This window comes from Sus scrofa, chromosome 12 (genome assembly GCF_000003025.6).
Source record: "Sus scrofa isolate TJ Tabasco breed Duroc chromosome 12, Sscrofa11.1, whole genome shotgun sequence".
In the NCBI taxonomy this organism is placed as follows: domain Eukaryota; kingdom Metazoa; phylum Chordata; class Mammalia; order Artiodactyla; family Suidae; genus Sus; species Sus scrofa.
This window is the reverse complement of record NC_010454.4, coordinates 53,428,799-53,455,504: the sequence shown is the minus strand read 5'-3', so window position 1 is coordinate 53,455,504 and position 26,706 is coordinate 53,428,799. Positions and strand designations below refer to the sequence as shown.

At 49.3% G+C, this 26,706-nt stretch overlaps 1 protein-coding gene across 1 annotated transcript in view; it reads left to right on the top strand.

Moving 5' to 3' along the window:
- The window catches only part of CTC1 (CST telomere replication complex component 1), a 26,343-nt gene continuing 992 nt past the window's right edge, over positions 1,356–26,706 (top strand). The window contains 25 exon segments of the mRNA XM_003358277.3: positions 1,356–1,457; positions 5,257–5,423; positions 10,413–10,650; positions 10,800–11,008; positions 11,481–11,625; positions 16,863–16,974; positions 16,977–17,146; positions 17,246–17,374; positions 18,742–18,974; positions 19,092–19,269; positions 19,342–19,542; positions 20,610–20,712; positions 20,715–20,735; positions 21,359–21,473; positions 21,613–21,940; positions 22,016–22,105; positions 22,346–22,539; positions 23,941–24,002; positions 24,098–24,272; positions 24,575–24,652; positions 25,606–25,750; positions 25,844–25,908; positions 26,148–26,313; positions 26,420–26,546; positions 26,660–26,706. The exon segment at positions 26,660–26,706 is cut by the window's right edge and continues 992 nt beyond it. Coding sequence (XP_003358325.2) covers positions 1,425–1,457; positions 5,257–5,423; positions 10,413–10,650; positions 10,800–11,008; positions 11,481–11,625; positions 16,863–16,974; positions 16,977–17,146; positions 17,246–17,374; positions 18,742–18,974; positions 19,092–19,269; positions 19,342–19,542; positions 20,610–20,712; positions 20,715–20,735; positions 21,359–21,473; positions 21,613–21,940; positions 22,016–22,105; positions 22,346–22,539; positions 23,941–24,002; positions 24,098–24,272; positions 24,575–24,652; positions 25,606–25,750; positions 25,844–25,908; positions 26,148–26,313; positions 26,420–26,546; positions 26,660–26,706 — 3,531 coding nt within the window. The 5' untranslated portion in view covers positions 1,356–1,424.

Genomic DNA, 26,706 nt, shown 5'->3' with positions numbered 1-26,706 from the left:
GAACCCACGGCATATGGAGGTTCCCAGGCTAGGGGTCTAATCAGAGCTGTAGCTGCTGGCCTGTGTTTGGACCTGCCCTTTGGAACCTGGGAAGGTCTTGCAGGCTGAAGCTTATTTCCTAAAAACAAGAAATGGGGGACACAGAAAGGCCTGTGCCCAGTAGCCCCATAGGGCCCAGCTTGGTTTCAAAAATACAAAGAAAAATTAGAGCTCTCATTGTGGCTCAAGGGCAACAAATCTAACTATGATCCTCAATCCCTGGCCAGGGATTGAAGGATCCAGCATTACCGTGAGCTGTGGTGTACATTGCAGGCAAGGCTCCCACCTGGTGTTGCTGTGGCTGTGGCTGTGGCATAGGCCCCGCAGCTACAGCTCCAATTTGACCCCTAGCCTGGGAACTTCCATATGCTGCAGGTGTGGCCCTTAAAAAAAAAAAAAAGGAAAGAAAAAAGAAAAATTGAATAGGACAAAGCTCCTAAGTATTCAGTCAACTGGGAGAGACAGTTAAATAACTACAGCAATGAGTTAAGGGCACAGGCAAGTATGATGATGTGCTCTGGCTGCTTTAAGGAGGAAACATTTCTCTCTGCTTGGCGGATCAAGAGATGGGAGGATACTTAGGAGTCACCCGCCAGGCCAGCTTTGTTTGAGTTCCTGAGCTCCCTCATTCTGTTGCTGAATTGAAACACACAGAGTTTCAGCTAAAGGAGAAAAAGATAGTTTTATTGCTTTGCCAGGCAAAGGGGGCCACAGCAGGCTAAAGCCTTAAAGACTGTACCCCCTCTGGAAGGGGTTAAGAGGTGGTTTTAGAGTTTGAGGAGTGGAATAAGGATCAGGGCCACAGATAAGGATCACAGTAGAGGCAAGCCTGCATTGTTTCTCAAAGCTGCTGTTTAGTGGCCCCAGAACTGGTTCTGGTGGTCCTTCTTCCCAGAATAAAGACTGTTTCATCAAGTAGTTCTTCCATTTGTTGCTGGTGTTTGTTCTACAGAAAGGCTCAAAGATACTGTTATGTATATTCCTCCAAGAGGAACCAGGACCCTGCCCCAAGGCTACACTTCTCCTTCTGGGTCTCTGCAACCCCTCCCTTCCCTGATTACAACTGCCCTTTGGAACTCAGGGAGAGTCGTGGAGGCTGAGGCTTACTCCCTAAAAACAAGAAATGGAGCCCACAGAAAGGCTTAGGTGCCTAGGAGCCCCACAGGGCACTAGCTCGGTCCCAATCCCAGGGATGCCAAATAAGATGTCACTAGAGAAAATGTCAGGGCTGCCAGCACTGCGGACAGAGGCGGGAGTAGAGACGGACTGACGCAGAATGGGGAGGAGTCGGAGGTGGAGCCAGCGACGCGCCCGCCGATGACGTCACGTCCCAGCCCTCCCCAAGCTCTGGGCGCGCTTTTCGGAGGCGGGATCTCGGGCGTGTCATGGCGGCCTGCCGGCCTGAGGCGCCTGGCTGCGTGAGTTCTCCTCACCGTCCCGTTCCCTCGTCCCTTTTTATCTTGTCTGTCCCAGCTTTTCTTTCTTCTCGTACAACCCGCATCTCGCCTCTTTGCCTCTCTGGCTTCGCCGGCTGCGGCCGGGTGAGGGGGTCTGTGAGGCGGTTCGTGCCGCCCCTCCCACTGATTCTGCGAATGTTTTCAGTCCGAGACGCCTGCGGCGGCGGCTGTGAACCCTAAACAGGTCTCTGCCCACTGGTTGGGCTTCAAGCCCAGGAGAAAGCCAGGAGCAGACTAACGGCAAACTGTGGCGCTTTGAGTTCCTGGGGGAGATCCCTGACGCAGCTGTAGGGGAAGGGTGACCGATAATCCCGAAAAGCTTCCGAGGCTCCAAGTGCGTGCAGGAGCCAGCAAAGCGAGAGAGAGAAAAAAAAGGCTGTAAAAGAAGTTTCAAGGCCGGGCAAAAACATGTTCAAAGGCAAGAGATAGAGAACGTGTCTTTGAAAAACTGAAAAAGGTCAACTGGATGATGGTGGAGGTGGCAGAGCTGACTGACGGTCTCTCTCTTTTTTTATTTTTCCCCCTGGAAATGACAGTCATGTATCTTGTAAGTCTAGGTACGTCGTGACTTCAGCTGAGGATAATTGGGAATTAATTGAAGGGTTTTAAGCAGAAGAGTGATTGGATGAGATTTGTTTTCATTTCCTGAGGTAGCAATGTAGCGAGTGGACTAGAGAGTCCGTTAGAAAAGGCCGTGGTTTTAAATTTGATAAGAGGTGATACTGACCCCGACCATGGCAGCAACGTTGAGGTTCCAGAGGTGAGGACAGAGTAAAAAGATAATTAGGAGATGGAATCGAAATTAAGTAAAGTCTGCGGATTAATACTGAGTATAGGCTGAAGTTTGAGAACACTGTACACTTTCTTTTCAACCCCATCCCACTAGTTGGTTTTAAGAGCCAGTGAGGCTGATTTTTCCTAAATCTCTACTTTAGCTGAGAGGCTCTCCTGAGCTCTAGTTAGATCCATCTGCCTATCAGATTCTCCACCTGCTAACCTACAGGCACCACACAGGCCCAATACTGAACTTTTCACAAAATCTACCCCTCTTCTAATGTTCATTAACTTAGCAAATAGTATCCTCAACCAAATTGTGCTACCCTGAAATGTGGATGTCCTCTTTAGCTTCATCTTTTCCTACAAGATCCAAGTTCAGTATGCACTCTGGCACCAACTCCCACCCACCCCTTAACGCCTGGGCCTGGATTCTGATTCAATAGATGGGATCACCTAAAAATCAGCTGCATTTTAACAAAACTTTGGTGAGTTTAAGGCAGTGATACCACGTTGAGAAACTGATATTCAGTGTGCCAATGGACAGGTCCTCAAGAATAGTAGCGAAAGAGAAGACCCAGAGAGGAAGACAAAAAGTGTGGGAATCAAGCTTTGATTATGTTGTGGGCAATTCTAAGTGATTACCTCGTCCAGGGTGGTGGTTTTTTTTTTTTTTTTTTTTCTTTTTAGGGCCGCCCCGTTGCATATGGAGGTTCCCAGGCTAGAGGTCAAATCGGAACTACAGCTGCTGGCCTATGCCACAGCCACGCAGGGTCCGAGCTGCATCTGTGGCCTACACCACAGTTCATGGCAATGCCAGACCCTTAACCCACTGAGTGAGGTCAGGGATCAAACCCGCAACCTCATGGCTCCTAGTCAGATTCATTTCCATTGCACCACAACGGAAACTCCACCTGGGCAGGTTTTTGACAACCCTGACCATGAAGAGAGTGTTTGAGGTGGATGAAGGTCAGTGATAGGACTATCGACAAGGACACTGAAGTCATCTAGACTTCGAACTCTAGTTTTTCAAGCACTTTTCTGTTTTGTCTTTTTAGGGCTGCACCTGCAGCATATGGAAGTTCCCAGGCTAGGGGTCAATGGGAGCTAAGCTGCTGGCTCCAGCCTCGCCAAGTCCGAAGTGCGTCTGTGACCTACACCACAGCTCAGAGCAACGCTGGATTCTTAACCCACTGAGCGAGGCCAGGGATGGAACCTGCGTCGTCATGTATACTAGTTGGGTTTGTTTCCACTGAACTGAAACGGGAACTCCCTCAAGCTCTTTTTGAGTTGCTAAAGGTTAACTGAATGTGGAGGAGTGACCAAAGGCTAAAGAGAGGAGCACTGGAGGAACAGGGATAGAGCTATAATGGTTTAGAATTATCACTGGGGATCAAGGAGGAAAAGGTCCTACCTACCCCTAAGTATAATTGAACTCTGTTGCTATTTTATTTTATTTTTTTGTCTTTTCTTGAGCCACTCCTGCGGCATATGGAGGTTCCCAGGCTAGGGGTCGAATCGGAGCCGTAGCCACCAGCCTATGCCAGAGCCACAGCAACGCGGGATCGGAGCCGCGTCTGCAACCTACACCACAGCTCACGGCAATGCCAAGTCCTTAACCCGCTGAGCGAGGCCAGAGATCGAACCTGAAACCTCATGGTTTCTAGTCGCATTCGTTAAGTACTGAGCCACGACGGAAACTCCTGTTGCAATTTTAAAATAAACTTGCCCAGCACTGGGAGTGGGCCAAGCTAGTTTCCTTCCCTAGAGTTTTTTTTTAGCCCACATCCTAACTACAAAGAAAGAACAGGAAACAATTCCAGTGGGATTGCATCTTATGTATATTTAGCTTATCAGAACTCAGGTGTATGCACTTCACTGAAAAGGAGGGAGGATGATTAAAAATTATTCTCTGTCTAGGTCTTTTTTTTTTTTTTTTTTTTTTGCTTTTTAGGACCACACCCTCGACATATAGAAGTTCCCAGGCTAGGGGGGATGAATCAGCTACAGCTGCTGGCCTACACCACAGCCACAGCAACTCGGAATCCAAGTCGCATCTGTGACCTACACCATAGCTCATGGCAATGCTGGATCCTTAACCACTGAGGGAGGTCAGGGATCGAACCCACATCCTCATGGATACTAGTCAGGTTCTTTACCACTGAGCCACAATGGGAACTCCAGAGGAAAATACTTTTATGTAATGTCTATTATTAGGCACTTTTCCACGTACATATTAGTGTACAGGATTGTGGACTGTTTTTTAAGAGCAATTTAAAGGATTTTTTTCAAGGGTGAATTTTTTTTTTTTTTTTTGATCATATGTGCAGCTTGTGGAAGTTTCTGGGCCAGGGATCAAACCCACACCTCAATTATGACCTGCACCACAGCTGTGGCAATGCCAGATCCTTAACGCACTGTGCCACAGGGGGACTTCCTCAAGGGTGACTTTGCTAGCTTTAGAATCAGACCCCATGTAAAATGGAATACCGCTGTCTCAGTAGAGGTGTGTGTACAGTACCATGGGAGCTCCAAGGAGGGAGCAGCATTCTGCCTGGGATGCTCAGGGAAGGGTTCACAAAAAATGCCCTTTCTAATTGAGCACTTTAAGGATTGGTACATCTTTGTAAAAGAAAGAGGCAAGACCAAAGTTGGATGGCCAGTTGTCTTAAGTTGATTGGCTGAGCTAAGACCAAGCTCTAAATTCCTTTTTTTTTTTTTTTTTTTTTTTTTGGCTGCACCTGCGTCATATGGAAGTTCCCGACCAGAATTGAACCCACACCACAGCTGTAGGCAGAGCTGCAGCAGTGATAACGTGGGATCTGCAACCCTCTGAGTCTCAAGGGAACTCAAACTCCTTTACTTTTCATCTTCATTTACATTCCCTCTTGATTTTTTTGAAAAATCTGTTCCTTTATTCTTCCCCAAATTTCCTTGGTGAACAGGATGGTCAGGAAGGTATTTCAAGTAACTTCACTTTTCTCAGGAGGAGCAAGCCTGGCTTGAGTCTGCCCGGGCCTTCATCCAAGAGACGCTGTGCCCACCTGGCAAGGAGCCTAATATCCAGTTGACTCAGTTGGTCATTGACCATGTGAAGACTATCTGGTCATCCCAGGGAAGGAACCAGGGTTTTACACTGCCCCTCAGCTACAGGTAAGGGGAGATGGGGTTCAGGGGAAAGTTAAATTTGGGATTGGAAAAGAAGGACCTGTTTGAAAAGGGGGAAATGACGAGTTCCCTTGTGCTCCATTGGGTTAAGGATCTGGCATTGTCGCTGCTGTGGCTCAGTTCAGTTGTGGACTAGGGAACTTCAATCTGCTGCAGGCCCAGCTGAAAACATTAACAAAAAATAAAAAGTGGAAATGAGATGAGTGAGGGGAAACGTACTAAGGGGAGGAAAAGTGGTCTAAACAAAACCCCCTTCTGCCAATCTTTCCCACTATCCATCAAGCTGCTTTCTTTTTCCTGCAGTTCTCTTTAATTGGTTCAAGTCAAGTTTATAGGGAAGAGGGGCGTGGCTTTGTGTGAGAAGATAGAAAATATGAGGGGAAAACCCTCAAAGTGGGGAGAGAGTTTGATATTAGTTCATTTTGTGCATTAGGAAACTAAGATACAGACCAAGTGCAGTTATTTGTTTTTGTTTTGTTTTGTGGCCACACCTGAGGCATATGGAAGTTCCTGGGCCAGCAATTGAATCCACGCTATAGCTGTGATCTACATTGCAGCTGTGGCAACACTGGATCCTTTTCTCTGTTTTTTTTTTTTTTTTTTTTTTTTGTCTTTTTAGGGCCACATCTGCAGCATATGGAGGTTCACAGGCTAGGGGTCTAATTGGAGGTGTAGCCTCTGGCCTACACCACAGCCACAGGACCTGGGATCTGAGCCATGTCTGCGAACTACCCCACAGGTCACGGCAACGCCGATCCTTAACCCACTGAGTGGGGCCAGGGATTGAACCCTATTAGCTCATGGATGCTAATCAGCTTTGTTAACCGCTGAGCCACGACGGGAACTCCAACACTGGATCCTTTAATCCACTGTGCTGGCCGGGGGATCTAACCTGTGCCTCAGCAGCAACTTGAGCTGCTGCAGTTGGATTCTTAACCCGCTGTGCCACAGTGGGAACTCCCTTGTTTTTTGTTTGTTTTTTTAACACTTCATTAGCATTTCCTAAACCATTCTAGCCTCTTATACCAAAAGAAAAGGGTTCCATGGCCAAATAAGTTTGAGAGACATTGGATATGATAACCTTCCCTAGGAGACATGTGAGGCTCAAGTTAACATGTTAAAGACTCTGAAAAGAAACCTGTTTATCTCCTCTTAGAAGTAACCACTATCCTTAATGTGAGGTGTATCATCCTTGTGACTACCTTTATGGTTTTTTATACATGCTTCTGTTCCTAAGCAATATACAGTAGTTTTGCACACATTTAGATTTTGTATAAATGTTACATACCTCACAGATCCTCTGCAGGTTGCTTTTTGTGCTTAACATTATGCTTCTGAGATTTATTCACAATTATAACTCTAGCTCATTTATTTTAACTGCTCCATGATTTTTTGTGAGTGTACATATCATTATCCTTTAAAAAATAAAAAGGCAGAAATCTCTTTAGCTTTGTTTTTTTGGCAGTACCTGTGGCATGTCGAAATTCCTGGGTCAAGATTAAACCCACGCTATAGCAGCCACCCAAGCCACTTAGGTAACAACACCAGATCCTTCCCACTGTGCCACAAGGGAACTCATAGCTTTGTTTGTTATTTCCCAAGAATAGTTGAAAATCGAAAAGGAGTTCAAGTCGTGGCTCAGTGGTTAATGAACCCTACTAGCATCCCTGAGGACTCGGGTTCGATCCATGGCCTCCTCAAAGGGTTAAGGATCCGGCGTTGCTGTGAGCTGTGGTGTAGGTTGAAGATGCTGCTCAGATCCGAGTTGCTGTGGCTGTGCCGTAGGCCAGTGGCTACAGCTCTGATTCAACCCCTAGCCTGGGAACCTCCATATGCCGAGGGTGCGGCCCCCAAAAAAAAAAAGAAAAGGAAAAGGAAAAAAAAGAGAAAAATCGAGAACAGTAATTGAAAATTGGTAAATCATCTGTTTTTAGGAAATTCAGAACCTTCTTAAGCTTTTTGTTGTTCTTCAGGATAAGTGTAGAGGAGTTCCTTTCGTGGTTCATCGATAATAAACCTGAGTAGCATCCCTGAGGACTCAGGTTCGATTCCTGGCCTCCTCAGTGTGTTAAGGATTTGGCGTTACCATGAGCTGTGCTGTAGGTCATATATGTGGCTCGGATATGGCATTGCTGTGGCTGTGGCTTTGGCCGGCAGCTGTAGTTCCAAATCGACCCCTAGCCTGGAAACTTCCATATACCATGGGTGTGGCCCTAAAAAGCCAAAAAAAAAAAAAAAGAGAGAGATAGTTGTAGAACGGGGAATTCTGTGATAGCTCAGCAGGTTAAGAAATCAGCGTTGGAGTTCCTGTCGTGGCCAGTGGTTAATGAATCCGACTAGGAACCCTGAGGTTGCGGGTTCGGTCCCTGGCCTTGCTCAGTGGGTTAAAGGATCCGGCATTTCCGTGAGCTGTGGTGTAGGTTGCAGACGCGGCTCGGATCCCACATTGCTGTGGCTCTGGCGTAGGCCGGCGGCTACAGCTCCGATTCGACCCCTAGCCTGGGAACCTCCATGTGCCGTGGGAGCGGCCCAAAGAAATAGCAAAAAAAAGACAAAAAAAAAAAAGAAAAAAAAAGAAATCAGCGTTGTCTCCGCTGTAGTGTGGATTGCTGCTGCAGCATGCATTCAGTCCTGGTCCCAGACCTTCTGAATGCCACAGGCACAGCCAAAAAAAAAAAAAGATAAATGTGGAGTAGATAGTATAATATGTAGAAATGAAGAGTCCATAAAGATGGTGGATGAGGATAAAACAGAAATTGACAGACATAAATATTTTATTCGTTTTTCCATTTCCCTTCATCGAGTGCCTGCTGGGTGCCAGGTACTCTGGTGGGCCTTGAAAGTTGGGGGGCAATGACCAGTGCAAAAGATTGGAGCTTAACACCTTCAGTTTTCTGACCCAGACCTTGAAGAATCTGAGGAAAAGACCCTTATCCTTACTGTTTTCTGTCCTGAGGGTGCCTAGGGTAAAGGAACAATTTTCTCCCATTGTTTTTTCCTAGACTTTTAGAGAAGTAGGGAAAGACAGAAAGAAGATGGGCTTTTGGGAGTTCCCATTGTGACACATTGGAAATGAATCCAACTAGTATCCATGAGGATGCGGGTTCGATCCCAGGCCTTGTTCAGTGGGTTGGGGATCTGGCATTGCTGTGAGCTATGGTGTAGGTCACAGATGGGGCTCGGATCCTGCATTGCTGTGGCTGTGGTGCTGGCTAGCAGCTGCAGCTCTGATTCCATCCATAGCCTGGGAACTTCCATATGCTGCAGGTGTGGACCTAAAAAAAAAAAAAGAATATGGACTTTTGAATGAGATGTGCTTGCTTTGCCACCTGCACCACTGTGTATTTGAACCTCTCTAAATTCCCTCGTTGGTGGTGTTTACGGGGTTTTTGGTAAAGATTCAATGCAATATTGAGTGTGAATGGACCCAGTATAGTATGTGCATCACAGGGGCTCAAGGCAAGTTAGTTTCTGTCTTTGCCTTTTCTTTTTTTTTAAGTTTATTTATTTATTTATTTTTGTCTTTTTCAGAGCCGCACCCATGGCACATGGAGGTTCCCAGGCTAGGGGGTCCACTCGGAGCTGTAGCTGCTGGCCTACGCCACAACCACAGCAACGCAGGATCCAAGCTGCGTCTGCGACCTACACCACAGCTCACGGCTACACTGAGTCCTTAACCCACTGGAGCAAGGCCGGGGCTCAAACCCACAACCTCATGGTTCCTAGTTGTATTCGTTTCCATTGCGCCATGATGGGAACTCCCGTTCTTTTCTTTTTGGCTGCACCTGCAGCATGTAGAAATTCTGGAGCCAGGGATCAAACCCATACCACAGCAGCAGGCCGAACAACAGCAGTGACAACACCAGATCCTTAGCCTGTTAAGCCACTGGGGAACTACCCCTTTTTTTTTTTTTTTGTTTGTTTGTTTGTTTTTTGTCTTTTTGCTATTTTTTGGGCTGCTCCCGCGGCATATGGAGGTTCCCAGGCTAGGGAACCTACACCACAGCTACACCACAGCTCACGGCAACGCCAGATCGTCAGCCCACTGAGCAAGGGCAGGGACCGAACCTGCAACCTCATGGTTCCTAGTCGGATTCGTTAACCACTGCGCCATGACGGGAACTCCGTTTTTCTCCTTGGTTTTTTTTTTTTTTTTTTTTGCGGAGGCCGAGGAATTCTTGATACCAACTCAAACCTTAGCCTCAGCTTTGCAGCCATCCTCTAGTATTGTGATGTTGTCTACAAGAAATCTAGTTTAGAAGGGCTAGTAAGGTTGAGCCGTTAGGCAGGGGCCTTAGTGCCCCCACTGGAGTCCTCTGGGGAGCTTGGAGCTGAGATGCTGTCAAGGGAGCAGTTTGCATTATCTCTAAAATGTTTTCCACACATGCTCATCTCCTCAGGCTGCTTCTACATTCCTACTCCAGTCCTCTGGGCTCTCTCTGTGCCATGGTCTTGTTCACCATGGCATTCAGCACAAATTTTCTTCCATGCTTTCCCTAGGTACTGCTGAATCTTTGCACCTAGACCCCGTCCATCCTCATTTCCTTAAGCCCTCACTCCCAACTTTTTCTCCTTTTTTTTTTTTTTTTTGGTCTTTTTGCCTTTTCTAGGGCTGCTCCCATGGCATATGGAGGTTCCCAGGCTAGGGGTCTAATCAGAGCTGCAGCCGCCAGCCTATGCCAGAGTCACAGCAATGTGGGATCCCAGCCTCATCTGCGACCTACACCACACCTACACCACAGCTCACAGCAACACCGGATCCTTAACCCACCGAACAAGGCCAGGGATCGAACCCGCAACCTCATGGTTCCTAGTCAGATTCTTTTTCTCCTTTAATCCATCCGACAGACTCCTCTCTTAGTCCATGTTCCCCATTGACCTTTCCTGAGGATCTTGGGGGATTTGTTGGGGTTGAGGATAAATTCCTAAGCTTGGACCTGGCTTTACAGAACCTCTGTTCCCTTCACTCTGCAGCTTTGTCTCAGTAAAGGACCTCAGGACCCACCAGCATCTCCCATGCTGCAGCCACTTGTCCTGGAGCAGTACTGAGTACCAGACTTGGGCCGAAGAGGCTGGACCACGTGGGGTCCCCTTGCCCCGGGAGCGCCTGCTACTTTTAGGGACATTAACAGATCTATCAGGGGACTTGGAACAAGAGGCCAGGAGTGGAAGCCTCTATATAAGAGATAACACTGGTACCCTGGGCTGTGAGGTGAGTAGGAAGGGGCCATCAGATGTCTCAGATGCTAACAAGAGTGGTTTCTAGGGAGCAAGGCAATTAAGTCTCTGAGGGAACAAAGACGGAGGAGGGTGGATTGGATGCTAGAGTCCTGATTAATCCTTGCCCTTGGTATTTTCTAGCTCATAGATCTGGACCTTTCTTGGTTGGGCCATCTCTTTATATTCCCCAGTTGGAGCTACCTCCCTGCTACAGTGAAGCCCTCAGGAGAAGGGCACCTGGAGCTCTGGGGTGTCCCTGTGCCAGTGTTTCCCTTGACCATCAGTCCTGGCCCTCTCACCCCCATCCCTGTTCTCTACCCAGAGACAGCCTCCCGCCTGCTCAGGCACAGGTAAGTCTTCCATGCAGGGGAGGAGGGGGCATTGTGAAACTGGAACATGATGCGTCAGTGGAAGGAGGGGAGAAAAGGTGTTGAGAGTAATAAAGATGGAATGGTCCAAATAAGGGGAATGATGAGGCCTCTCAGAAAGTTAGGTGCAGGATTCTTTCAGGGAAGTGTGCCTTCTGTAAGGGCAGATAGAGTTCGAAGGAGGTTAGAGTAACGGCTTTGGGCTATGGAAGTTTTACGTCACTCTAGACTATAGTGGAAGGAAAGGCGTTTGTAAGGAGAAGAGAAGTAGGGAGTTGCCTTGTGGCACAGCAGGTTAAGGATCCTGTGTTGCTGCAGCTGGTACAGGCTGCAACTGCAGCATGGGTTTGATCTCTGGCAAGGGAACTTCCCCATGCCACGGATGGGGCCAAAAATAAAAACGAGAAAGGAAAATAAAAATGACTTCTTCCTCTCCTCTCTTTACCTTTTTTAGAAGCAAGCTCAGAAGTGTGCAGCCAAACCTTGCTGGGAAGCTGGTTCGATTGAGTGCTCTGGTGAAAAGTCGAAAGCAAGCTTACTTTGTCCTGTCTCTGGGTGGGTCATCCCCAGGTGACAGCTGTGTGCCTGTCATCGTGCAGGTGAGGATTAGGGTCCATGCAGGGGTGTAGAGGTGTGGGAGGGCTACACGAACTCTTGCGAGGAAAGATAACATTGTAGGAGAAACAATGCAGGAAGGGAGGACAGCTGGGGAGAGTTGTTTCTGGAACCGCGCCGTTGAGGGAAGAGTCCAGGTGACGCCTCCCTACGTCTGGGAGGTGGGGAGTAGACCTTCCTGCTATGCAGCTTAGTCCAGGAGACAATCTTTGTATCTTGGGTCCCATTTTGAAAAACTACCAGAATCACTTATTTTTCCCCCTACTGCATTGGAAGAATGACCGAGGAAAGCATTTAACATGGGATGTATGTACTTTTTAAAACACTTGGTCTTTTTTTTTTTTTTGCCTTTTAGGGCCACACCCGAGGCATATGGAAATTCCCAAGCTAGGGGTTGAATCGGAGCTGCAGCCGCTGGCCTACACCACAGTCACAGCAACGCCAGATCCAGGCGGCATCTGCGGGCTACACCACAGCTCATGGCAACACCGGATCCCTAACCCACTGAGCGAGGCCAGGGATGGAACCTGTGTCCTCATGGATACTGGTCAGATTCGTTTCCACTGAGCCACGATGTGGCTGTCTTCTTTACATCATCTGGTATGATTTTAAAGTCATTTATTTTTACACTGATTATTGTTACATGATTTATACCATTTTTTTGAATAATGTTTCAAAAGCATTCGAAGGATGAAAAGTCTCTCCAACATACATATCAAAAAAGGAAACTGGAGTTCCCGTCGTGGCGCAGTGGTTAACGAATCTGACTAGGAACCATGAGGTTGCGGGTTCAGTCCCTGCCCTTGCTCAGTGGGTTAACGATCCGACGTTGCCGTGAGCTGTGGTGTAGGTTGCAGACGCGGCTCGGATCCCATGTTGCTGTGGCTCTGGCGTAGGCTGGTGGCTACAGCTCCGATTGGACCCCTAGCCTGGGAACCTCCATATGCCGCCGGAGCGGCCCAAGAAATAGCAACAATAACAACAACAAATGACAAAAAAGACAAAAAAAAAAAAAAAAAGGAAACTATGAAGTTTATTAACACTGTAAGAATTCTTACCTATGTCTATGTGTTATGAGCTAGAGTAACAATGATTAGAGTATAAAGAAGCTAAAAATGCTTAGAAGCTGCCCAAATTTCAAATCTTATGCATGGTAGTGCTGGCTCATTCATTTTTTTTTTTTTTAATGTCAATGGAGAAATCTCTGAAATGCACTTGAATTTCCGCAGGGGAGGTATGGTAAGCCCTTTGGGTAGTTTATAAACTTAAATATTGTAGATTCTGTATCACATTGAATTGTAAAAAAGGCAGAGAATAATACAAAAACAGTGTGTAAGTTCCAAGATGTGTGGTATAGTTGTAACTGCTACAGCAAGTGGTGGGAAGCCTAATGAGGTAGTTTAGACTCCATCTGGTTCTTGAAGGATTTGTTGTGAGCCACACGGGAAGTCCTGTTCTTGAAGGATTTGAATCACTAGAAGAGAGAGAAGGATTTCTGGGACTGGAGAATCATCTTTAGTGAGTGTGTCCTATATGCTCAGCAACTAGGTCAATTCAGAAGCACAAAATTGAATAAGATAATGGCTCTTGTCCTCTGGAAGCTCTCAGCTGGATAAGTGAGTCAGTGATGACAGTTCAGGATCATAAGTGCTGGGGTGGGAATTCCAATTGTGGCTCAGTAAGTTGAGAAGCTGACTAGTATCCATGAGGATGCGGGTTCAATCCCTGGCCTCACTCAGTAGGTTAAGGATATGGTATTGCCACAAGCTGTGGTGTAGGTCACAGATTCCGCTTGGATCCTCCATTGCTGTGGCTGTGGTGTAGGCTGGCAGTTCCAATTTGAGAGACATATACATGTATGAGGCACTTTGGGGTGTGGAGGGAGACTTTGGAATAAACCTGGGAGGTCAAGGTAGAGTGATCTTGATATGTTTATAGGCAGATAAAGAGATATATTGGAGACATATTGTCACTTTGTCTTTTTAGGACCACCTGTGGTGTATAGAAGTTCCCAGACTAGGGGTCAAATTGGAGCTGTAACTGCCGGCCAATACCACAGCCACAGCAACACCAGATCCAAGCTGCGTCTGCAGCTCATGGCAACACAAGGTCCCAGATCTACTGACCGGGGGCATGGAGGCCAAGGATCAAACTGGTCTCCTCAGTCCTAGTTGGGTTTGTTACCCCTGAGCCATGATGGGCACTCCATATTGTCACTTTAGATGACCCCAGTGAATCTCTTCTGTGATAGAGGAGTGAGGCCATCTCTCTCTCTCTCTTTTTTTTTTTAAGGGCTGTACCCATGGCATATGGAGGTTCCCAGGCTAGTGACAGCTGCTGGCCTACACCACAGCCACAGCAACGCAGGATCCTAGCCGTGTCTGTGATCTACACCACACCACACAGCAACACCGGATCTTTAACCCTCTGAGCAAGGCCAGGAATGGGACCCACAACCTTATGGTTCCTAGTCAGATTCGTTTCCACCGGGCTACGACGGGAACTCCAAGTGAAGTCCTCTCTTGAAAGACTCTACCTTGGGAGTTCTTTGGTGGCTCAGCAGGTTAAGGATCTGGTGTTGCCACTGCTATGGCTCAGGTTACTGCACTGTCCACGGGTTGTTCCCTGATCCCAGGAGCCTCCTCATGCCGAGGTTATGCCCAGAAAAAAAAAAAGACTGGTCTCTGAAAAGAGGAATAAATGTCATGGTAACTTATGTGCTAGGCAGCTGAGGATGAGAGATCGCTAAGGAGTGATGGAGAGCCAGCTGGAGAGGGTTGGCATCAGTGTTTGGTCCTGGGGTGGCATGGGTCTGTCTTCCTCAGTGGACTCTGCCTTAGAAGAAGAGTTAAGGAAACAGAGGGCTGAAATGTAGTAGATTTGGGTGAAAGTTGGGCAAAAATGGCAGTATTTGGGGGATAGGTGTTAAGATCCTGGTATATGGACAGAGGAAGGGAAGGACCTTAATGTCTGAATAAAGGAGAAGTGGCTGCAATATTGGGAGATCCTGGTAGGAGGTTAGAGGAAGTCTGATGAGCACAAGGGGAACGGGGGAGGGCAGAAGCCCCAGTATTCATTCATTCATGTGTTCAGTCAAATCATTGTTAACTGCTTATTTTGCGTAAGCAGTAAGCGTAAGTGAGGTCTTAGCATTGCTTTATGATAGGTTGTGATGTCTGAGGTCGATCGGTGGTACTCAGCTGAATTTAGAGTAGGAATGGGGGTCTCTGAAACTGAGCACAGGAGACTCTGAAGTTCAGGTATCCAGAGGTAGTGTGTTTTGAAGCCCCTGAGAATGGCAGTGGTGCTCTGTTATGCATTGAGGAGCACGCCCTTGAAAACTGTTATGTTTATTAATGGTCTTATCTTTGTAACTTTTTTCCTTGTGCTTAAATTCTTCAGTGAGCACCCTTCTTCAGTCCATATGACCCCCTCTGCTGTTTATTTTTATTTTCCTATTTGGATGTGTCTCACTTTCCAACAGATTAGAAAGTCTTCAGCATGTTATTTCTGGTTTTTTCCTCACCTTAAACTCTTCCGTCTTGTCTTCAGAAACTTCCAAGAATGTTCCTCCTCCGGCCAGTTTCCTTGCCTTGCTCATTCTGAGTTCTGACTTTTCTTTTCTTTTTTTTTTTTTTTTTTTTGTCTTTTTGCCATTTCTTGGGCCGCTTGAGAGGCATATGGAGGTTCCCAGGCTAGGGATCGAATCGGAGCTGTAGCTGCCGGCCTACCCCAGAGCCATAGCAACGCAAGATCCGAGCCGCGTCTGCAACCTACACCACAGCTCACGGCAACGCCAGATCGTTAACCCACTGAGCAAGGGCAGGGACCGAACCCGAAACCTCATGGTTCCTAGTCGGATTCGTTAACCACTGCGCCACAACGGGAACTCCTCTTTTCTTTTTTTTGATTTTTAGGGCTGCACCCTCGGCATATGGAAATTTCCAGGTTTGGGGTTCCCGTAGTGGTGCAGCAGAAACGAATCTGACTAGGAACCATGAGGATGCAGGTTTGAGCCCTGGCCTCACTCAGTGGGTCGGAGATCCAGCGTTGCCATGAGCTGTGGTGTAGGTCGCAGATGTGGCTCAGATCCTGTGTTGCTATGGCTGTGGCATAGCTGCCAGCTGTAGCTCCAATTTGACCCCTAGCCTGGAAACCTCCATATGCTTTGGGTATGGCCCTAAAATGCAAAAAAGAAAAGAAAAGAAGAAAAAAAAGAAATTCCAAGGTTAGGGGTCTAATCGGAGCTACAGCTGTCAGCTTACACCGTAGCCAGAGCAACTTGGGATCTGAGCCACATCTGTGACCTACACCACAGCTCACGGCAACGCCGGATCCCCGACTCACTGCTTGAGGCCAGGGATCGAAACTGCATCCTCATGGATACTAGTCGGATTTATTTCCGTTGCTCTACAACGGGAACTCCTGAGTTGTAACACTTCTATGTTTTGCCTCCTGCTTGAATCACCCTTTTCTCTCCTCACCACTTCACTGATTTCAGAGATGGCCTCTAGGACCCTGGCAAGGTCCACTTCTTTCACTTGGCCTTCCTGATCATTCCAGCCCTCCTTACCTTCTCTTTCTTTCGCGGCACCTTACCCAGAGTGTTTGCCACTTGATCATATATGGTTCCATGTTAATACTTGGTGTCTGTGTTTCCTAGTGGTTGAAATATGTTGGAGAAGAGAGATCAATCTGATATTTCCCTTAACATCTGTCCCAATACTGGATACATACCATGTACACATATATACCGTGTACCTGTGTATACCACGTACATATATATACCGTGTACATATGTATACACTGTGTACACATATACTGTGTACATGTATATATAGCGTGTACATGTGCATTCCATGTACATATGTATACTGTGTGTATAAGTGCAAGTTGTCTGTATGGTGGATTTGTATGAGGTGAGATAGGGGAAATACAAAAAGGGCAGAATTTTCTGGAAAGAATATTTATATATTTTGGAGGAAGGTTTAGGGATGGATGGTTTATGTCTTGGGGGAGGGATTAGGAAATATTTGCCATATCCTATGAGAGGGGAGAGATCCTGAGATTTAACTGGCGAATGGGGAGGATAAAGAGGCAAGGGGAGGCTCTTGGGGAGCAGGTCTTTGAGGTCGAGTCATGATGGGGAGGGACTCTGACAGAGGGGCAGCATCATGGGAAGCTTCTCATGTACCATGTTGCCTGCCTCCGCACAAGCCAGGTCCCTGCCCAGCTGGTATGGCACCGAGCCCTTTGGCCTGGAAGGGCCTATGTGCTGACAGAGCTGCGAGTGTCCAAGCTCCATGGTCACCGTTACTTGATTTGGATGACCAGCCCTCCTCCCAGCTGCTGCCACTGAAACCAGAGTGTGTGCAAGAACTAGAACTGGGGCTGGATGGACCCCCTGTGGAGGCTGACCCCCAGCCACTCCCCATGCCCAGCAACCCCCAAGACAAAAAGGGTCCAGAAGGTCTTGTCCGGGACTCCAGACTCTTATCATACACGGTGAGCATGAGGGAGAGACCCTTGAGCTTGAGGGCAGGAAATGTGGGTCTCCAAAGAGGAAGGGAGTAGGTATCAATTGGCCCTTTGGCTTCTTTGCAGGGAAAGGTCACTGGTGTGCTGAACCAGCCCGCGGGCTTCTACGAGCTGGACGGGCAGCTGGGACTCTGCCTTGCCTACCAGCAATCCCATGGCCTCAGGCGGGTCATGCGTCGAGGAGTTTGTCTGGAGGTATGTGAGAGGTCAGGGCTGTTGACCACAAGAGACCCTTTTGGTAGGAGTTCCTGTCATGGCTCAGCAGTTAATGAATCTGACAAGTATCCATGAGGACGCAGGTTCAATCCCTGACCTTGCTCAGTGGATTAAGGATCTGGTGTTGCCCTGAGCTGTGGTGTAGGTCGCAGAGATGGTTTGGATCCTGCATTGCTGTGGCTGTGGTGTAGGTCAGCAGCTACAGCTCCTATTTGACCCCTTGCCTGGGAACCTCCATATGCTGTGAGTGCGGCCCTAAGATGAAAAAAAAAGGGCCCTTTTGGTAACTTCTCCTGCCATTATGGGCTGGTCTTTTTTTGTAGCAGGTTAACACCTCTACAATAAAATTATTTTTTTCTTTTTTTCCTGTGGTGCAATGGAAGCTAATCTAACTAGGAACTGTGAGGTTGAGGGTTCGATCCCTCCCCCGCTCAGTGGGTTAAGGATCCGGCGTTGCTGTGAGCGTGGTGTAGGTTGAAGAAGCAGTTCGGATCTGGCGTTGCTGTGGTTCTGGCATACAGCTCCGATTCGACCCCTAGCCTGGGAGCCTCCATATGCTGTGGGTGTGGCCCTAAAAGGACAAAAAGACAAAAAAAAAAAAAAAAAAAAAAAAGATGTAACGTTTCTGATGGCTTAGTTGTTAAGAATTTAACATTGTCAGAGTTCCTGTCGTGGCTCAGTGGTTAATGAATCCGACTAGGAACCATGAGGTTGCAGGTTCAATCCCTGGCCTTGCTCAGTGGGTTAAGGATTTGGCGTTGTTGTGAGCTGTGGTGTAAGTTGCAGACGCTGCTCGGATCCAGCGTTGCTGTGTCTCTGGCATAGGCCAGCAGCTACGGCTCTGATTGGACCCCTAACCTGGGAACCGCCATATGCCGTGGGAGTGGCCCAAGAAATGTCAAAAAGACAAAAAACAAACAAAACAAAACAAGAATTTGGCATTGTCACTGCTGTGGCTGGGGTTCCATCCCAGGTCTGGGAACTTCTACATGCCGCAGGCACAGACAAAAAGAGCTTCAGATCAGGAAGAAGTAGAGTTTGGGGCTCTGGGGAGTTGTTGGGCCCGGAATATCTCCTTTCCAGAAGGGCCTTCTAACTGGAGGAGATGCTGGAACTGAAGCATGGGTGTAGAGTCAGGACCATCTCAGGTAACCTGGTGAGGAGCCCCCTGCCTCACAGGACCGAGTGAGGCTCCTGGGAGATGAAGGCCTTCCTCTGGGAAGTGGGTTGTGATGGAAAGCAAGACAAAGGAGAAATTGTTTCCTGCCTGGCCCCAGGCAGTGGAAAACTGCATTTAAGTCCGCCTAAGTCATTGAGTTGCTTTTTCACTTTTTCTGTCTCCCCAGCTTCAGGATGTTCACCTCCTGCAGTCACTGGGCGGGGGGCTGAGAAGGCCGGTGCTAGCCTCCTGCCTCCGTGGCGCTGTTCTGCTCAGGCGTTTCTCCTGTCAGATGCCTGAGACTCAGTCTTCCCACCGAGCCCAGGGGGCCTCCCTGTATGAGCAGCTGGTGTGGGAGCATCAGTTAGGACTTCCCCTCTACCTGTGGGCCACCACAGCCCTGACGGACCTGGCCTGCAAGTGAGGAGACAAGGGTCTGGGCTGAGGAGGAGGCAGGAGTGGGACACTTCCTCGTCAAGGAAGCCAGATCCCCCAGGGTATTTGCAGGAAGTGACTTAGCCTCTCTCCTTGGCCAAGGCTATGTCCCCACGTGCTGAGACACCACCAGTTCCTGCAGCATTCCTCTCCCGGGAACCCCAGTCTGGGACTGCAGATCCTGGCCCCGACCTTGGAAGTTCTTGTCCCACCTACATTCCCCCGTCGGAATACACACAGCGAGATCCTCGAAGAGCCACATCACTGTCCACTCCAGAAGGTGTGAGGATGTGGGGAAAGGGGGACACGGGGCACAGGGGATGCGTAGTCTCATCTCTCTTCTCTCTCACAGTACGCTCAGCTGCAGACCCCCTGCTCTTTCCCTACGCTGGCCGCCCTGAAAGAGGAAGGGAAGTGCAAGGCCTGGGCCTCTTTTAACCCGAAGACCCTCCTGCCCCTCCCAGAGGCCTCTCACCTGCCGAGTTACCAACTTAATCAGCGCCTGGCCTGGTCCTGGCTCTGTCTGCTGCCCTCTGCCTTCCACCCGGCCCCGGTAAGTGGGGCTCCAGCACTCAGGGCTTGCGGGCGGGGGATCCTCTTTTTGCAATTTTCACTACGACTGCCATAGTCCTTTTTTTTTGTCTTTTATAGGGCCATACCCGCGGCATATGCTCCCAGGCTAGGGGTCTAATCAGAGCTGTAGCCGCCGGCCTATGCCAGAGCCACAGCAATGTGGAATCCGAGCCGCGTCTGCGACCTACACCACAGCTCACAGCAATGCCAGATCCTTAACCCACTGGGCGAGGCCAGGGATCAAACCCGCAACCTCCTGGTTCCTAGTCAGATTCAATAACCACTGAGCCACAACTGAACTCCTTTTTTTTTTTTTTTTTTGTCCTTTCTTGTCATTGTGGGTGCACTAGCCTTCTAACTAAACTGCTCCATCTCTTCTTGGCTCCTTGGAATTCATCCTTCCAGCAGCAGCTAGGAAGGGGTGGGTTAAAATGTAACGTGGACTACTACACTCTTAATTTAAATCCGTCTTTTATCTCTCCTAGTGCATGTAAAATCAAACCCAAACTCCTTGTCATGTCCCGGGAGGTCCTCCATGGTCTCCTAGCTTTAACCTCCATTTTGCACGTTTTCTCTCTAGCTACTAAGTGTGTGTGTGTGTGTTCACATCTACCTTCCCCACTTCAGTATAAATTCTTTGAGGTCAGAGACCATTTGTTTTTGGTTCACGTTGTAGCTCTAACAGTTAATGCAGCACCTGGCACGTGGTAGATGTTCAGTCTTTTCAGTCTTTTTTTTTTTTTTTTTTATCTTTTGTCTTTTTAGGGCCGCATCCTCGGATATGGGGGTTCCCAGCCTAGGGGTGGAAACCGAGCTGTAGCCGCCAGCCTATGCCATAGCCACAGCAATGCCAAATCCAAGCCACATCTGCGACCTACACCACAGCTCACGGCAATGCCGGATCCTCAACCCACTGAGTGAGGCCAGGGATCAAACTGGCAACCTCATGGTTCCCAGTCAGATTTGTTTCCGCTGCACCCCGACGGGAACTCCCTTCAGTCTGTTTGTTTAATGAAACTTGATGCCTTGGACCTCATCTCCTTACAGGTTCTACTTGGGGTCCTGGTGCCTTCATCTCGTAAAGGTTATCTGCGACTTCAAGACCGGACTGGTTTCCTCCACTGCCTACTCCTGGCCAAGCCCTCACAACCCTCACTGACCCTGGGCTCATAGGTTTGGAGTTCAGAGGTGGAGAGAAGACGGTGGTGGGGTAGAGGTTCTCAGAACGGAGGGCTTGGAGAAAGTGCCCTCTGGGATTTACTAGGATGCTGGAATGGCTTATGCTGACCACAAGTTTGGGGAGAGGTTTAGGAGGCCAGTATTGGTGGTGTGAAGGAGAAAAGTGTTCCCAGCTGGAACTGCAATTCCCAACATTCACTTCTCCCTCCATAGCTCTTAACAGACACACCAGGTTGACAACTTCCACTTCTTCCATTCTTAGTTTGGAAGCGTAATGGTCTTATTTGGGCTTGCTGAAGTTTGTAGGCAAAGAAACCCTGCAGGGGAAAGTTTCTCAGATGTCAAACTCTGCAGGGGAAAGGTGTTTTAGGGATTTGTGAGAAAGTTGAATCAAGGTCTCTCAGCCTCGGGAGCCAGGGGAGGACTGTACGTGTAGACGGGATAGTTTCTTCCTTAGAAGTATTGCTCCTCCAAGGTGGGGCTCAGGCCTGGGCCTTCGCATGTGTAGGGGAGCAGCCCTGGCCTGGGTGGGACAGTGAGACCTCCCTGGTGGCCTGCTTCACTCCCCATCCCCTAGTCCTCCATTCTTGCCACAATAGAAAATTTTCTTCCTCCAGGCTGCCTGGTGCGGGTAGAGAGGTTCCAGTTGGTCATAGAAAGGAATGTCAGAAGCAACTTCCCTTCCTGGAAGGAGCTGGGCATGACAGGCTTCATCCAGAAGCAGGAGGCCAGGTTGGTCCTTTGGGTGGCGTCTGTCCTCTGAGTCTCTGAGGGGAAGGGCACAGGGACAGGCCCAGCGCAGGTGGTGGAGTGCTGGGGCTCACGACACCCCGTGGCTACATCACTAAGAAGCATTCCTGTCTCCCAACAGAGTCTATGTCCAGTTCCTCCTAGCTGACGCTCTGATCCTGACCGTGCCTAGACCCCTCCTTCACTCGGCCAGCTCCTCAGCAGCACCTCAGACAGAGCCCTCCCCCTCGGAGGGTCCCCACTTAGGACAGAGCCGGCTGTTCCTGCTGTCCCACAAGGAGGCACTGATGAAGAGGAACTTTTGTGCCCCCCCGGGAGCCAGTTCGAAGGTGGCCATGCCCACCCTCGGTTTCCATGTATTGGGGAGCTGGCTTGGGGGCACCCAGAGGAAGGAGGGGACTGGATGGGGCCCACCCGAGGCCACAGAAGATGAAAACTCAGAGCAGAAGGTAAACTGGCTGGGGCCTGGGGCCTGACCTCCTGGGCCTCAGCTCCCGTCTGAGGAACCCTGACCTCCCCCTCAGGTTCTCCTCATCTTCCTCGGCTCCTCAGTCCGCTGGTTTGAGTTCTTGCACCCAGGACGAGTGTACCGACTCGTGGCCTCCGGCCCTCCCGTGAGTGCCCTCCTTCACCATATCCTTCCCAGAAAGCTTTTTTTGGCTCAGGGTCTGGAGCGGAAGTTCTAGGTCTCCTAGAAGGAGGGTGGATCTAACTCTTCAAATAGAAGACCTTTCTGTGTCTGGATCACTTCCTTCGCCAGGCTCCAGAGAGAAACAGCATTGGGTTGCAGGACGTCATAAACCTCTTCAGACCGGGGCACCTCAAGGTAATCTGTTCTTCCTATTTCCTGGCAGACACCAGCGCTGTTCAAAGGGGGTGATTCACCCTGCATATCGCAGCGACCCCTGGAGCTAGCTGGCTGTGCATCCTGCCTCACTGTCCAGGATGAGTGGACCCTGGAACTTGAGAGCTCCCAGGACGTCCCAGAGGTGCTGGGTACCCACAGGGCGCTGCCCGAGTCCTCCCTGACCGACCTGCTCAGTGACAGGTAAATGTCCCCCAGTTTCTCCAGCTGACTTGGCTGCTCTTTTCCTCTGAGAACAGTCCATTCTCTGCTACAGTGTTTCTTGGATGTGATTTAGCTCCTAGAGGAACAACCTCAGTGTAAAGTGCAAGTGTTTCATACCTAATTTTTTCCCCAGCATGTTACTGTTTTGAAGTGATCATGAGTAGGCTTTCTCACAATTCAGGAAGAGCCTTAGTAATAAAAGGAAATATAAGAAACAAACAACAACAAAGACATAAGGACAGAAATTGAAAGTCTATAAAGAAGGGCCTTCCTTTGGTGCAAGAAGTGGCTGACTTGTGGCTTCAGAACAGCTGTGCTTTCCTTGTGTAGGCTTTTCCGGGGTAGCTGCAGTGCAGATGAAGAAGCTGCAGAGACACTTCCCTGTGTAAACAAACACCCCATTGATTACATGTGTAGTTGTTACAAAACCAGTCTCCATTTGAAGTGAAAGTTTTCAAGGACTTATAATTTGAAGAGGGGAGCATGTGATTTGAAGAGGGGAGCCTGGGTCCAGCAGATAAAGCTATGAATGATGGACTGACTGAGATTCTAGGTGTAAATACAAGTAGGGATTGACCTCTGCTGGGCTTCTGGCACAAAGCCATGTAGGGTTCTTTTTTTTTTTTTTTTTTGTCTTTTTGCTGTTGTTGTTGTTGTTGCTATTTCTTGGGCCGCTCCCGCAGCATATGGAGGTTCCCAGGCTAGGGGTCGAATCGGAGCTGTAGCCACCGGCCTACACCAGAGCCACAGCAATGCGGGATCGGAGCGGCGTCTGCGACCTACACCACAGCTCACGGCAACGCCGGATCGTTAACCCACTGAGAAAGGGCAGGGACCCAACCCGCAACCTCATGGTTCCTAGTCGGATTCGTTAACCACTGCGCCACGACGGGAACTCTGCCATGTATGTTTTTTTTTTTTTTTTTTTTTTTTTTTTGTCTTTTGTTGTTGTTGTTGCTATTTCTTGGGCCGCTCCCGAGGCATATGGAGGTTCCCAGGCTAGGGGTCGAATCGGAGCTGCAGCCACCGGCCTACGCCAGAGCCACAGCAACGTGGGCTCCAAGCCGCGTCTGCGACCTACACCACAGCTCACAGCAACGCCGGATCGTTAACCCACTGAGCAAGGGCAGCAACCGAACCCGCAACCTCATGGTTCCTAGTCGGATTCGTTAACCACTGCGCCACGACAGGAACTCCGCCGTGTACGTTTCGAGTCATCTGCCACAGTCTGGTTTTTCCCATGAGCCCTGTTATTTTTAGTGTGTGATTTGACAGAGGGCTAGGCTTTCCAGGACCTCATAGAGAATGTTCCAGCAGACAGTGTAACTCCTCTGTGTCCTTGGGTCTGACTCCATTCTCACTGTATTTCTCACTCTCCAGCTTCACGGATTCATTGGTGTCTTTCTCAGCTGAGATTTTGTCACATCTCCGGATGCGGCCTGGTAATGACACCTTCTTTGGGGAAAGGTCTGAAAGAGACTGGTGGGACCTTGTGGTCCTGAAGGACATCCCTGACCCCCCCCCCTTTCCTCTGCAGGGAGCACTGGGGCTGTGAGACGGTGTGCGAAGCTCACTGTAGCCCTGGAGACTGCTGACTGCGAGTTCCCCCCTCACTTGGACATTTATATCGAAGACCCACACTTGCCTCCTCCCCTAGGACTTCTTCCAGGAGCCCGGGTCTACTTTAGCCAGTTAGAGAAACGGGTTTCCAGGTGCAGATCCGTGTAGATGGCCTTGCCTCCCTTCCTTCAGAGGTGGTCCTTGTGAATGCTGGCACCTCCGTGTGCGGCAGTGATACCTTCTCTTTGGTGTTACGTTTGATGTGTTTCTCTGGCCTTTATGTTCCCCACCCCCACGAGCTGTTCCCCACCAGTCCTCCCCTTATTCTTCCCTCTCTTCCAGTAGAGCCAGAGTCAGGCCACGTCCCTCAGGGGAGTGGCCTGCCCTGTGATACAGTCCCAGCTCCTACCTCAAGCTGACTTCTCTCTCCTCACCACGCTTCCTCCACCTACAGATCCCGAAATGTTTACTGTTGTTTCCGGTCGTCTACTTATGTGCAGGTCCTGAGTTTTCCCCCGGATACCACAATCAGGTCAGTGGCCCAGACCCAGATCCCCAAACGTCACAGCCTTGCATCTGCATCCCACATTTGTTCCTGGCTCAGGATTTTCTGCCATAATGACAGACTTCTCCAATCCTAGGAAAATGTGTTGAGTCAAGGATTTCCTCTGCTTCAGATACAAAATGTCCAATACGTACTTTTACCCAGAAAGATTTAGTGTTCTAGTGTCTTAACGGCTTTTCAGTCCAAAATACAAGAATTTTTGTTGGTTATCTTGATTATTCAAACCTGGGAAATAACTACTGATGATCAGAGATCAAGAATAAAAGTGGGGGAGTTCCCATCATGGTGCAGTGGTTAATGAATCCGACTAGGAACCATGAGGTTGCGGGTTCGATCCCTGGCCTTGCTCAGTGGGTTAACGATCTGGCATTACTGTGAGCTGTGGTGCAGGTTGCAGATGAGGTTCGGATCTTGCGTTGCTATGGCTCTGGGGTAGACCGGCAGCTACAGCTCCAATTGGACCCCTAGCCTGGGAACCTCCATATGCCACTGGAGCAGCCGAAGAAATGGCAAAAAAAAAAAAAAAAAAAGGATAAAAAATGGGGGAGTTCCCACTGTGGCTCAGTCATAACAAACTGGCTACTATCCACGAGGATAGAGGTTTGATCCCTGGCCTCACTCAGTGGGTTAAGGATCCAGTGTTGCCTTGAGCTGTGGTGTAGGTCACAGATGTGGCTCAGATCTGGTGTTGCTCTGGCATAGGCTGGCAGCTGCGGCTCCGGTTCCTCCACTAGCCTGGGAACTTCCATGTGTCACAGGTGAGGCCCTGAAAAGCAAAAGAATAAAAATGGCCACGGGGCTTCTAGAAGAGCACAGAAGGCAGTGTTGTCCCCACCCCTGTGTCTGCTGAGTCCTTCCAGACACACCCTGCTGTTGGAACCCCGTTGGCTGTTTCCTGACCTGCCCCTGTCTCTCTTTAGTGCTCCCCTGCCCCACATCTACCTGGCTGAACTTCTCCAAGGTGACAAGGCCCCATTCCGGGCCACTGCCTCTTGCCATGTCGTTTCTGTCTTCAGCCTTCAGCTCCTCTGGGTGTGTGCTCACTGTACCAGCCTCTGCCTCCAGGTATGAGAGGGAGGGAATAGGCCAAGCTGGGTGCAGGGTTCCAGAGGGATATGATGGGACCAGGGGCTTTCCCAACCACTTTCTTCATGACAGGGAAGGTGTACTCGTCAGAACCCCACTTGCTCCATTCAGACACCTATAAGCCAGGCCAGCATCAGGTGAGAGCAGAGCACCCTGTGTACTTACCCCAATACATGACTCTGTCTGCCGTCCCTGTGCTGGAATCTTTCCTGGCTTGCGAGAATTGCTTAATAAATATTTTTGAATGAACAAATGAGGGCAAAGTGAGGTAACGATTGGAAGAGGTGGAGAGGGACTCATGTTGGGTGCAGGTGACCTGGGTTTGCTGTGCGAGTTTCTATTTCCTCTCCTCTTCCCCCTCCCCTGCCCCCCCCAGGCTCCTGGTGGAGGATGGGACTGCCGAAGCTGTGGTGACCTGTAGAAATCATCAAGTGGCAGCAGCACTGGGGCTGTGTCCTAGTGAGTGGGCCTCCCTCCTAGAGTTTGTCCAAGGGCCAGGGAAAGTGGCTTTGCAATTTACAGGACCTGGAGCCCAACTCGAGGTGAGATGGGGTTGGGAGGCGGGGGCGCGGATACCCAAATTCCTGGAGGGTTGGTAGAAAGGGTTACAAGTTTGAGTTTTGATGAGTCCTGAGTTTCTCTTTCTAGTCCTCAGCCAAGACTGATGAGCCCTTGGCCCTCTTCCTCTGGACGCTCTGTGCCAGTGCCTCTGTCCTCCGCCCTGTTGTGCTTTCTTTTGAGCTTGAGAGGAAACCCTCCAAGATCATCCCGTCAGGTGAGGGTGGAAGGGCGGGGGTGTGGACAAATGAGTCCCGAGAGGAAGGGGGAGGGATTGGCTGGGGAGAATGGTGGGCAGAGGGTGTGTATTTTCCTCTCTTCCCACCTCAGAACCTCCTCGGCTCCACCGATTCCAGTGTGGGGAGCTCCCTTTCCTG